The 11,343-nt window shown below is 46.1% G+C and overlaps 1 protein-coding gene across 2 annotated transcripts; it reads right to left on the reverse strand.

Annotated features, from left to right (window-relative positions):
• Positions 1-103: 103 nt before the first annotated feature.
• On the reverse strand, positions 104-7,399 carry LOC309829143 (boLa class II histocompatibility antigen, DQB*0101 beta chain-like). Of its 2 annotated transcripts, none has more exons than XM_082664842.1 (5): positions 7,239-7,399; positions 5,538-5,807; positions 2,116-2,397; positions 1,498-1,608; positions 104-472 (listed from the first exon to the last, which is right to left on the reverse strand). In XM_082664842.1, the coding sequence occupies exons 1-5, from the start codon at positions 7,345-7,347 to the stop codon at positions 465-467; spliced, it is 780 nt and encodes a 259-aa protein (XP_082520968.1). In that variant the 5' UTR covers positions 7,348-7,399; the 3' UTR covers positions 104-464. The 2 variants fall into 2 exon arrangements, with proteins under 2 accessions (XP_082520968.1, XP_082520969.1); XM_082664843.1 differs by lacking the exon at positions 104-472 and adding an exon at positions 521-1,101.
• Between the last annotated feature and the right edge of the window lie 3,944 nt (positions 7,400-11,343).

Here is an 11,343-nt window from a genome sequence, read left to right on the forward strand (position 1 = left end):
ACGAAGATCCCATGTGCCACAACTGAAACCCGGCGCGAGTCTTAATAAATATTAAAAAAATATATGATTAGCATAAACTTAATAAAAAAGAAGGCTCAGGGTATAGATAACTCATATTCATGTTTAATTACGATATACCCTATAGCCAGGTAACGGTTACAATGTGCTTCTCTTGAGCAGTCTGCAGAGGGAGAAAGCAAACAGAAAAATCCCTTGGGGTCTGAGTAGATGTTCAGTAGACGCTGTTGGCAGTACACCGGCAGAGGCTCCAGGGTCAGTGCAGGAAGCAGCATCACAGTCAAATTCTTGGGGCAGGGCAAGGGGTAACCTGGTGACTGTGTTAGAGTTAATGGAGGAACCTGATCTCAGAGGAACAGGCTGACAGGCAACTGGGAATTCTGGGCAAGAGCAGGCAGCTATTGCAGAAGAGCAAAAACCAATCCCCGTCAAAGCGTCCTCAGGAGTCAGTGCCCTGGAGAAGAGAGAGAGTGATCAGCACATGGCACCCTGAGGGACGTACCCCCTCACCTCTTCTCGGCCTGCAGCATCCGACAGAGAAAGCTGAGGTCCGGGGCATGTCACCATCACCTCCTCTAACATCTGTGTAGAGGTGAATCAGCTGAAGAGGGCACAACACTTCAGCCTGACACAGATGTGTGGAAGGCTGGGGAGCAGCTGTTAGCCTTCTGGGGGACATGAAGACGTCAAACTTTTAATAAATTAGATAATAACTCACCTTCTTTCCACCACGCATAGCCTCTTTCAGTCACTATAAATGCCCACAGGCAGTAGTCACCAACATGTGGCACAAAGTGGGTATCATCCTGGTGTCTAGCACTAACACCACAGTTCTGGCTCCAAGTTTCACAGAAAGAGGCCACCAAAGTTATGGCCTGATTCTGGAGAACAACCTCAGGAGCTTCCTACAGAAACTGGGTGAACTTCTCCCCTAACTCTTGATCCCATAGCAGAAAATAGGCCACGGATGAGACCATTGTGCTCAGGTATACTCACCTCACACCCTTCCCTCTTTTACCTGTCCCCATAACCCCCAGTGAAACAGAGCAAAAACAGTACCTGCTGGTGGAGGCCCAGGAGGTCCCACAAAAGGTCTCATGACACAAACAGCAAGTGTCTTGCCCACCCCAAAGGGAAATGAGATAAGCAACTTAATTTGAAATATATTTCTTCCCTACCCATCCTCTCTACCCACAAGGCCTTAACTGCCCTAAAATAAAATCTCCCCAAATGAATGGAACTGCCACTAGAAGGAAGCCCTAGAATAAATCCCACCTGTCACCTCTGTGAAAGGGCTACTTTTCAACCAGTAAAATCAGACTCCAATGTCTCCCTAGGTCGTTCCATTTCCGCCCACCACCAGCCTAGTCTCCTTCCTTTCAGGGTCAGGAGGAAAGAGCTACATCTAGAGGCACAGGCCTCCCTGAACAGAGGGTCTCAGTCACAGCCCGTCTTCCCCTTTTCCCCAGAGTTCCTTACCCTTCTGGCTCCTGTGACGGATGATGAGACCCAGCCCGAGGAAGATCAGCCCCAGCACAAAGCCCCCAACACCACTCAGCATCTTGCTCTGGGCGGATCCAGACTGTGCCCCTAGGGATCAGAGCCTGAGTGTCAGGGTTTGTCCCCACACCAAAGCGGGGTGTCCCTTTGAGAAGCCTAAAGTCTAGTCTGAGATACAGGAGGTGGAGGTGCCAGGGGAACCTAGTTCTCCATTCTGACTACCCCTAGGGGAGGGACCCGCCAACAGATCCTTGGACAGAGTGGACGGGTGGGAGAAGGGGAAAGTGGATCCCTGCTCCTCAGGGACATATCCATAACCTTACGCCCTAAGACTCTGGTCACCAGTCAATCCTTCAGAGCTACCAGGGCTGGGCTCTGGGGCACTGGTGTGTAGAGTGAGCTCCCTGTATCTGGAAAGACAATGAGATCAGGATTCTTCTGATGCCCTTAATATGAGGCAAGAGGCACTCTTGTGTCCTGTAATCTCCAGCTCAGTAGGGATTCTGGGGACAAGGGATGAGATGGGATGGACCAAGGAAGCTCTATCTGCCCCTGTCCCGTGGGCCCCACGGTGAAAGGAAACCAAGTGCCCCTTACACCACTCCACCATGATGGGACTCTGGAGGCTGGGGTGCTCCACATGGCAGGTGTAGACATCTCCTTGCTGGGGAGTCATTTCCAGCATCACAAGCATCTGGAAGGTCCAGTCCCCATTTCTAATAAGAGGGGTGGACACAACGCCAGCTGTCTCCTCCTGGTCATTCCGGAACCACCGAACTTTGATCTGGCCTGGATAGAAATCTGTCACCGAGCAGACCAGCAGGTTGTGGTGGTTTAGAGCCTCTGTCCTGGATGGGGAGATGGTCACTGTAGGTTCCACTGAGGAAATAACAGACAGGAAAAGACACAGTGAGATGTGAGACCACACAGCAAGTCTCCGCACTGGGAAGAGTCCTTCCCTGGTACCAGGGTGGAAAGATCCTTGGATTCCAAATCTTGGATTTGGATCTAACCTGGACCACTTTATTAGCTTGAATAAAAACATTAGTCAGTTTACTTTTCAGAGTCTCAAGAGACAGTTTTAATCATTCTATGGGAGTTACTCAGTTGACACTAATTGATAAAAATGAAGCACTTTAAAATTATAAATTGCTATATTATACAAGCCACTATTTATAACATTTTTTAAATAAAATAATAAACGTGGACTTGTTCCCCCTCGCTCTCCCATCTAGAAGTGACCATGAGGATAAGCTCTAGTGACTTGTGCTAGGTCAGTGACACTGTTTTCTGTTAGGTTCTGTGCTCCCCACAGTAGAGAAAGTCCAGCAACTTTGACTCCCACCTGCTGGCCATGAGATGATCAACAGTAGTCATGGCCCCATGGACTGAGAATTAAGAAAGTACAGACATTTCTATGTCCAGTAAAATGGGACAACAGTGACCATCACATCCTTCCTACAAAGCAGTGCTTTTCAAACAGGCTACATCTATAACCCTCAGCCCTGTAATACAGAATTCGAGAGCGAGAGCACTTCTTACCAGTCAACAAAGCATCCCTCTCAGTTTTTAGCCTCATCTTAGCTCAAATGCCATTCTGTGGCGAACTCCCCACAAAAACTTATATAATTAAATACCTACACTTCCATCTCGAGTTCATTTATGCCACATATACTTTATTTGATTCATTCATTCATTCATTCAACAAATATAAATTTGACAAGCACTGGGGACCCAAAGATAAACAACAAACTGTGGCCCCTGCCTTTACAGAACTTGCAATCTAGTAACAAAGACAAAACAAAAATAAAAACAAAAAAGAACCACAAGTGTTATGTCAAAAGTTTGTAATTTTTGAAGGAAAAGAAAGGAAACCGTGAAAACAAGTAACACTGATAAAACATCATGTTTGCCCATGCCTCGATTCCTTTATCTTCTCAGATTGCTACTCATGGTCAAATATGACACACCTCCCAACCTGTTTTACACGTATTATCCTTTATCTCTGCAGCCATTTTATTGCATCTCCCTCATTCCCTTAGTGCAAAACTATAGTAAATATTTCATGTAGTGTTTTAGCTATTTGATAATACATTATGTACTCTCATTTACTTTTTTCCCCTAATTTTCTTTTAACATTCAAGTGAGCTGCCATCCCTTTGCTATTAAGAATAACTGCCTTGCTCTGAAATCAGACATAATTATCATGTATGTTCTCTATAGAAAATATTCTGAGACTCTTGCAGAAGTTGGCCCGGGTTAGTGAGCATGTCACATGAACATACAATACAACTGGGACTTGCTGAGATCGGCAGGCAGTCTCGTCACCCCAATAACATGGTACTCGTGAGCCATCATCTGGAAAGAATCATGTTTTCAGTTTGGACTTTAACTCTCGATCAGGTTCTTCTTCCTGGGCTCTGACTAAAGTCATGGTCAGCTAGGTGAACTTATAAAATCTGTTCGTCTTAAACAGATTGGGAGTAAAAAATGGAGGTCACAAGTTCAAGAGAGAAATTTTAGAATAACTTTTATGAAAAAGAACTGAAATAGCAAAAATATAAGTATGTACTTGGTGGCATCAGGATGAAGGAGAAGGCAAGATAGGGTAAAGTAAGCTAAAAGTTATGTGAACATACACAGAGAACACCAGGGTCAGACTAGGGATTAATCAGTGAGTTTTCAATCCCTTGAATGTATCATTTTGTCCCACTAACACTGAAAATCAGCAGGAACAGACTCATTGCTGCTTCTGGTCATAACTGGCTTAAACGAGGCTTTGCTTCCATTAGACTCTACATACATGTAGTAAAGAACATGATGCCTATTGTGTATTTGGGGGAGGCTTCAAGACAGTGAATAACTGTGTGTAATTACTTAAACTGTTTATTATGTACCAATATTAGCATATATAAAGTGGTGATGCTGATTGCTAACACCAAGGAAATTAAGTGGCATAGTATAGGTAGTGTTTGGTAAGACAATTGCCTAGCAATAGGTGCTCATGAAACTGGTATAATTAACTTTCAGAAGGTCTACCCCTGCAGTGGATGTTGGGGGAGCTGGCAGGGAGAGAGAGGATAGGCAGGCCAACGGAACCTGAAACAATTTTTATTCAGTAATTAAATGGCATCAACTTATTTACCCCAAAACTTCAGCTCTGATATCAGCCATTTGTTGAGCTTTTCTAAGAAATTAAAACGTTGCCTTACAACAACACTCAAGTACTGTTTCTATTTTTACTAAACACTTTTTTTCCTCAGGCTTTGCATCCACGAATTCTAAATTGTTAAGATCCAAGTCAATAAGAGTTTACTTTAAAGCATTACGCAAAATCGTAAAGAATAATTAATAGGTCAGTTTTTAAGATCCTATTTACCTTTATGCTTTCTCTTGAGCCTAAGCAGCTGGGCAACAGAGAACATTTATTCATTAATTTAAGCAAGGTTTATGGAGCTCATACTACCTGCCAATGTGTCAGGTACTAGACACACAGGGATAATTAAGACAGTCCCTTGCCAGAAAGAGGGCCGGGACAAGTGATACAGTGACATCTATTTAAGAAACCAGGATTAAGATGAATAATGATTTGAAACCAAAAAGTGAAAATGTATTCTTTCATGGCTGTAATATATCACCACGTGTGTAAGGTGCCCTGAGAGCAGCCGTGGAGCAGCCCTAACTCCACCAGGCTGAGCTCCTGAGCTTCGGGAAGCAAAGAAGCCAAAGGCACGAGGCGGGAACGTGCAGAATTAGTGGAAAGAACTGCGCAGGACGAGGCTCTCGAGAGCTGGGGCCATACTGAGCAGTCCTGGACTCGCCTCTGCGGGGAATGTTCCAGGGCTACCAACCTCCGTCTCCCTGCTGTGCCCTCGGTCCCCGGCCCTCTGCGCGGGACGCCAGGGCTCGTTGTCCCCTCCGCGGGCCTGAGGATCCCACCCCCGCGGCCCCGCCCCCTCACCCCTGCGCGGAGTCTCGGCAGGGGAGGGTGGGCCCCGCGGAGGGCGGCCTGCGCTCACCTCGCCGCTGCACCGCTAAGGTCTCATCAATCCTGTAGTTGTGTCTGCACACCGTGTCCACGTAGGCCCGTTCCTGCTCCAGGATGTCCTTCTGGCTGTTCCAGTTCTCGGCGATCCGCCGGCCCAGCTCGGTCACCGCCCGGAACTCGCCCACGTCGCTGTCGAAGCGCACGAACTCCTCCCGGTTATAGATGTATCTGTCCACGGACCGCACCCGCTCCGTGCCGTTGGTGAAGTAACACATGCCCATATGACGGAACAAGAAATCCTCTGCGGGAGACACCGCCGCTCAGCCAGGCGGCAGCCGCTCGGCAGGCGGGGCGATGTCGGCCCGTGGCCAGCTGGGTCGGAAAAACCTGAAACCCGCCGTTCAACCCCGGGTTCCCGGCCCAGCCCAGCCCTGCGCCTCCCGCTGCGAACCCGGAGCCTCCGGGCGGCTCTTCCAAGGCCTCCCGCCCCGTCTGAGGGCTTCCAGAATGACCTTCGTGCGAGGAGGCCTGTCTCTGAGGGGAGCCCTGGGGCCTGTGATCCCTGCCTGAGCCTGAGAACCGAGTAAACAGAGCTATCGGGTGGGTTTTACATCCATCTCTGTACTTAGAGGGATCAGGACGTTCTCACATGAAATGTCATTTTCCCTCGAAATCCTGGGAACCTCAGAGACAAACAAGTGTCTACATAAGCACAAGACTTCAAGGGAATCACAAAGGAGCTGTAGAATGGAGCCTGTCCTCGTCCTGACAGGCACATTCTCTGGGTCCCTGGCAAAGTGCCTTCCTTCCCATGCGTGGGTTTCCTCTGCGTTTCTGCCACCCCGACCCGACTCCTTTGTAGTTAGAAGGGACCGACACGGCCCTAGTCCGAAAAACGATGGTTTATTCACGGAAAGTGCACAGACTTTCAAAATAGATAAATTGGATTCCAATTAAACTGAGACAGTTACCAGCTTGGGTGGGTTACTTAACGGAGTATCTGTATCTTAAGTATAATTGTGTAAAAAGTCGTTATATCTACACATAGGGGTGTTAGGAAGATCGACAGAGAATTTATTTGAAGATACTAATCCTGTGTCTGAAATGAATGCTTTCTCAATATACATATTTCTCTTCTTACGTTCTCCTTTCTCCTAAATCCCATCCATCCTCAACTCAAGTCTCTGAATACCACTCAAGTCACTATTTGACCATAAATCAGTGAAACTTGAGGTTAAGATTCTGTCGGTGGCCACCCAGTCAGCTCCACTCAAATACCAGGAGTTTGCTTCCAGGAACCCTCCACTCAAGAGTCAGGAATGTAGAGTCCTTTTCCTCAAATTCTGAGACTACAGAGACCACTGCTGCCCTACATTTCCCCAGCCCAGGACCCCATAGTATTAAGTCCAGACAAGGTCTTGGGGGATCCTGAAATGACAAGTCCTGTTGTGTCTTTGGAGAAATTCTTTAAAACAAACTACCCATGCTCACTTTGTCCCAGCACTTGTAGTAGATACACACTTTGTCTCCTCCTCCCTGTTAAAATGTCCCCAGGCTTAAGCCTGTGGGAGGGGGACTGTCCTCACTTTGTCATTAGAAGGTGGAAATGAGAATGTAACATAGCTCGCATCCCCGAAGAGAGGAAATATTCTGAGATCACACCCCAGGCCAAGTGTCCCTCAGAGCCTGGTCCCCAGAGTGGTGGCTCTGGGAGCAGCTGCCCTGCACTTACGTGGAGAGTCTCTGCCCTCAGCCTCTGGGGTGCTCAGCACCGTCAGCATCACCATCACAGCTGTTGTCCAAAGGCCTCTGGGGATCTGCAGAGCCACCATCCCAGACATAATTGAGAACAAAGGAAGAAGTAATGGTAGTGAACACAGCTCACACCCAGTGGATCTGGTGTGCCTACTTTAGAGAATAAAAGCCTATGAAAGCTTCCATGTATGGCAGGATTGGAGAGTCCCAAGGAAAGGAACCAATCAGCACTGGAGCTGAAGTACCTCATGTATCTCTGGGCAGACATTTGTTTTGAAGGTTCTCAATCTAATGCTTGGCACTCTGTCTTCATCAAGTTACACTGGATGAACATTTCGGGTGAAGAGTCCTTGCAGTTTTGAATGATCTGAAGATTGAATGCCTTCGGAGTTTAAAGAACAAGAAGAGAGAAAAAATGATTCAAGAGTAGACATCTCTGTGATATATTTTTTTAATTAATTTATTTATTTTTGCTGTGTTGGGTCTTCGTTTCTGTGCCAGGGCTTTCTCTACTTGCGGCGAGCAGGGGACACTCTTCATCGCGGCGCGCGGGCCTCTCACTGTCCTGGCCTCTCTTGTTGCGGAGCACAAGCTCCAGACGCGCAGGCTCAGTAGTTGTGGCTCACACGCCTAGTTGCTCCACTGCATGTGGGATCTTCCCAGACCAGGGCTCGAACCCATGTCCCCTGCATTGGCAGGCAGATTCTCAACCACTGCGCCACCAGAGAAGCCCTGTGGTATTTATTTAAAACCTATTGTTCTTGGGATTTGGGGTAAGGGAAAATAAGTGGGGATCATATTTCAGGGAGAGAAAATCATTGTCGCAGACAAGTTCACTTTTATTATCTTAGACACGCTGAGGAGCCTTAAGTTGTGGTGGGAAGAGCAGAGTTCTTGAAGGAGATGGTTTTGAGCTGCACTGATGTAGCAAGTGCCTGCTTGCCACCCCAGGTATCTTGCTATGCCTGGCATTGTTGTTGTCCATCGCTGTCACCAATAAAGGCATGGAAGAACAAAAAAAAAAAAAAGGTTTTTTTTGTTGTTGTTTTAAATTTATTTATTTTAAACTTATTTATGTTTTGGCCGCATTGGGTCTTCGTTGCTGCACACAGGCTTTCTCTACTTGCAGCAAGTGGGGACTTCTCTTCGTTGCAGTGCGCAGGCTTCCCATTGCGGTGGCTTCTCTTGTTGCAGAGCACAGGCTCAAGGCGCGCGGGTGTCGGTAGTTGTGGCTCGCAGCCTCTAGAGTGCAGGCTCAGTAGTTGTGGTGCACGAGCTCAGTTGTTCTGCAGCATGTGGGATCTTCCCGGACCAGGGCTCGAACCCGTGTCCTCTGTATTGGCAGGTGACTTCTTAACCACTGCGCCACCAGGGACGTTGTCTACCACTGATGTGCTTTATGAGAGCCAACAAAATACTGAACGCTTCTGCCTCAAACTTCTCTTTGTAAAATGTGAGTCATGCTTCGTGCGTTTTGTATCTAGGCCTTCATATACACAGACTTAAGAATAATATGACTCGCTTAATATCGCAAAATGTTCCTCAGCGGCCAAGTGTAACTGTTGGCAGTATCAGGTTTATACGTGGAGCAAGAAAACAAAATTTGACAACCAGTCCTGCTGGAAAGTGATTTTTTCATTACACAACAATCTATTGCATTTATGCTCTTTGAATGCAAGTATTTGAAAAATTAAGTTGACTTTTCTCTTAAAATCTCTTCAGCCGCTCAGATCCTCCCTGAACCATCTGATGTCAGCAAAAACACAATCCACAAACATTAACAGCATTCAGACACAGTCACCTTTATTTCTGAGGATAGAGAGCAAAAGACGTGGAGAAGCATTTCCTGCAGCTTGAATAGTGTTAATGAGGGAGCAGATACTTATGGTTACAGATTGTACTACAGTACAATACTATTGTATTGTACAGATTGTGCCAGCCCTAAGCATCAAGTCCCCAATGGCAGAAGTATCAATGTGTTTTTTTTTAATAAATGTATTATTTATTAGGCTCCTCTTGCCCATGACTAGGGGCAGTATTAAATGGTTATAGAGCAATTAGAACAGTGTCTGGAAAACATTAATAAACAAGAATATAAGTGTTTCTCCCTCTATTCTCTCTCTTCCTGAATTTTAGGTTCTTCTTTCAAAATAGAGGAAAGGATCTACAAGCAGGACATAAAGAGTTTACCAGGTAAAAAGAAACAGGGAAGAGGCAACGACAAGAAGTTTCCATTAGTGGCACATGAAGACAATGAGTTAGTTCAATATTCTGAATTAGGTGCATAGTCCCAGAGCACCTGAGACTGGGAAATCTGTCACTGGGCTTCCACCAGCAGTGGCGCAATCAGGATCAGGGTAATTTCAGAGCAGGGAGGGCTTCCATGGTGGGATGAAAACATAAAAGAGGAACATCAAACTCAGACCGGTAATAGGGTTGGGAGGCAACAAAGAACAGTCAGAGAGGGATTCTGAAGGTGCCTCAGGTCCCTCAGACCTTACTTCAGGGTCCCTTGGAATAAACAGAAGCTTCTGGCCCATGTCCTCCCTCCTGTCCTAAGGGAGAAATTCCCTCCGTTCTGCTCTGGGGCTGTCAGTGGATGCTCCCTCAGACCTGGGGATTGCCTGGTCTTACAGCCCTCTTCACACAGACTTTTCAACTAGCAGCAGCAAGAGTGTCAGCTTAAAATCCTCTTTCTGATTGGCTAAAACCTCATCTGCAAGGCTCTGGTTTGAGCTTCTGCCTGCTGTTTCTCCCAAGCCAGGCAGCATTCTCTACATTTTCTAGAGTTCTCTGTACTGTCCATATCCCTGCTGTGCTACTCAGGGCAGTCACTGCTGGTCCGGCCTGAGAGAAGGCGACACGCACAGACCTTCTGATTCCAGGTGTCTACCTGAATCACGCTGTGGAGGCAGAGCACCTAGGATGAGGCCAGTGTATACCCCATGAGGGTAGACAGTGGCATCAAGGAACAGTCGTTGATGTGGGTCAGGCTTCCTGTAGGAAGACTCTCGTGGTTCATCCTCTGTTCCCTCAGGATGAGAGATAAAAGCTGTGGACTGTTTCCTTGGGGAAGTTCAGGGAGAAATCATCTTCCCTGGTCAACATCCCTCAGAATCTGTACTTGGTCAGTTAACTGTGAAGGTACTAATCATCTTGTCACCAGAAGGGCCATCCAGGACCCTATTCTACATTCAATTCAGGAAACAAAATACATTGTACATTCTGAAAGATTCCATGACCTTCTTAATGCCAGTAGTAATTTAATTAGTAATACTTCTCCCAGAATATTATTCCCTTCAATAAAAATTTGTCACACCACTATCCCTAAGTTTTTCCAAATCTTTGTGAAGCTACTCACACATGTCCCCTACATGAACACTTAAGTAACCAGTTATATGAATTTTCCATGACATATATAAAGTAGGTCCTTTCTCTTTGCACAGTTATCTCTTTAAAATCACAGTTTACAGAATCTGAAGAAAGAGTCAAATTAGTAACAGAGTGACCATGTATAAGCCATTTCAGTTCTGAAAGCCTTAGTTCTGCCTCATCTGCAGAAAGAGTACACATATCACAGGACCACTTCATGAACACAGATATCATTTGCAAAAGTCCACTGCAATCTATGGTGAGTTACATACACACTAGCTTTTAATATAATAGTAGTGAGTTCATCTTTCTTGATGTCATTAAAGTCTTGTTATTTGCCATTTCTACTCAGATGATAGAATCATCATGGTTTCAAATCCTCATTATGGAGAAAAAGAGAGGGGAAAGCACGTTAGGTATATTTGATCATGAATCCACTGCATTTTCCCTCTCCGAAGCTCATGACTACCCTTGCACAGAACTGCCATTTTAACTATAATTTCAGATCTCAGAAACTGGTCCTCTTCTCAGTGGGCTCACAAATGTGGAAACTTGAGTGCAAAACAGAGTTTAATACAAATTGATGAAAGAAGAAGAACGTGAGTGCAGCTTTGTGAACGTCATAGACTGCTATGGCAGAGTCCAGGGTCATATTTCACACATCTTGATTTGATTTAGAGGAAGAGGGACTGGCCACTCCTCATCGTAGC

This window comes from Grampus griseus, assembly GCF_964374135.1.
Source record: "Grampus griseus genome assembly, chromosome: 10".
Taxonomy (NCBI): Eukaryota; Metazoa; Chordata; class Mammalia; order Artiodactyla; family Delphinidae; genus Grampus; species Grampus griseus.

Bases quoted from the DNA above. Each gene is read 5' to 3' on its own strand.
- LOC309829143 (XM_082664843.1), bottom strand. From the start codon at position 7,347: ATGTCTGGGATGGTGGCTCTGCAGATCCCCAGAGGCCTTTGGACAACA. The intron at 2,398-5,537 runs GTGAGCGCAGGC...TTATTTCCTCAG, and splicing joins CTTAGCGGTGCAGCGGCGAG to TGGAACCTACAGTGACCATC. The intron at 1,102-1,497 runs GTAAGGAACTCT...GACCTTTTGTGG, and splicing joins CCGTCACAGGAGCCAGAAGG to GACCTCCTGGGCCTCCACCA.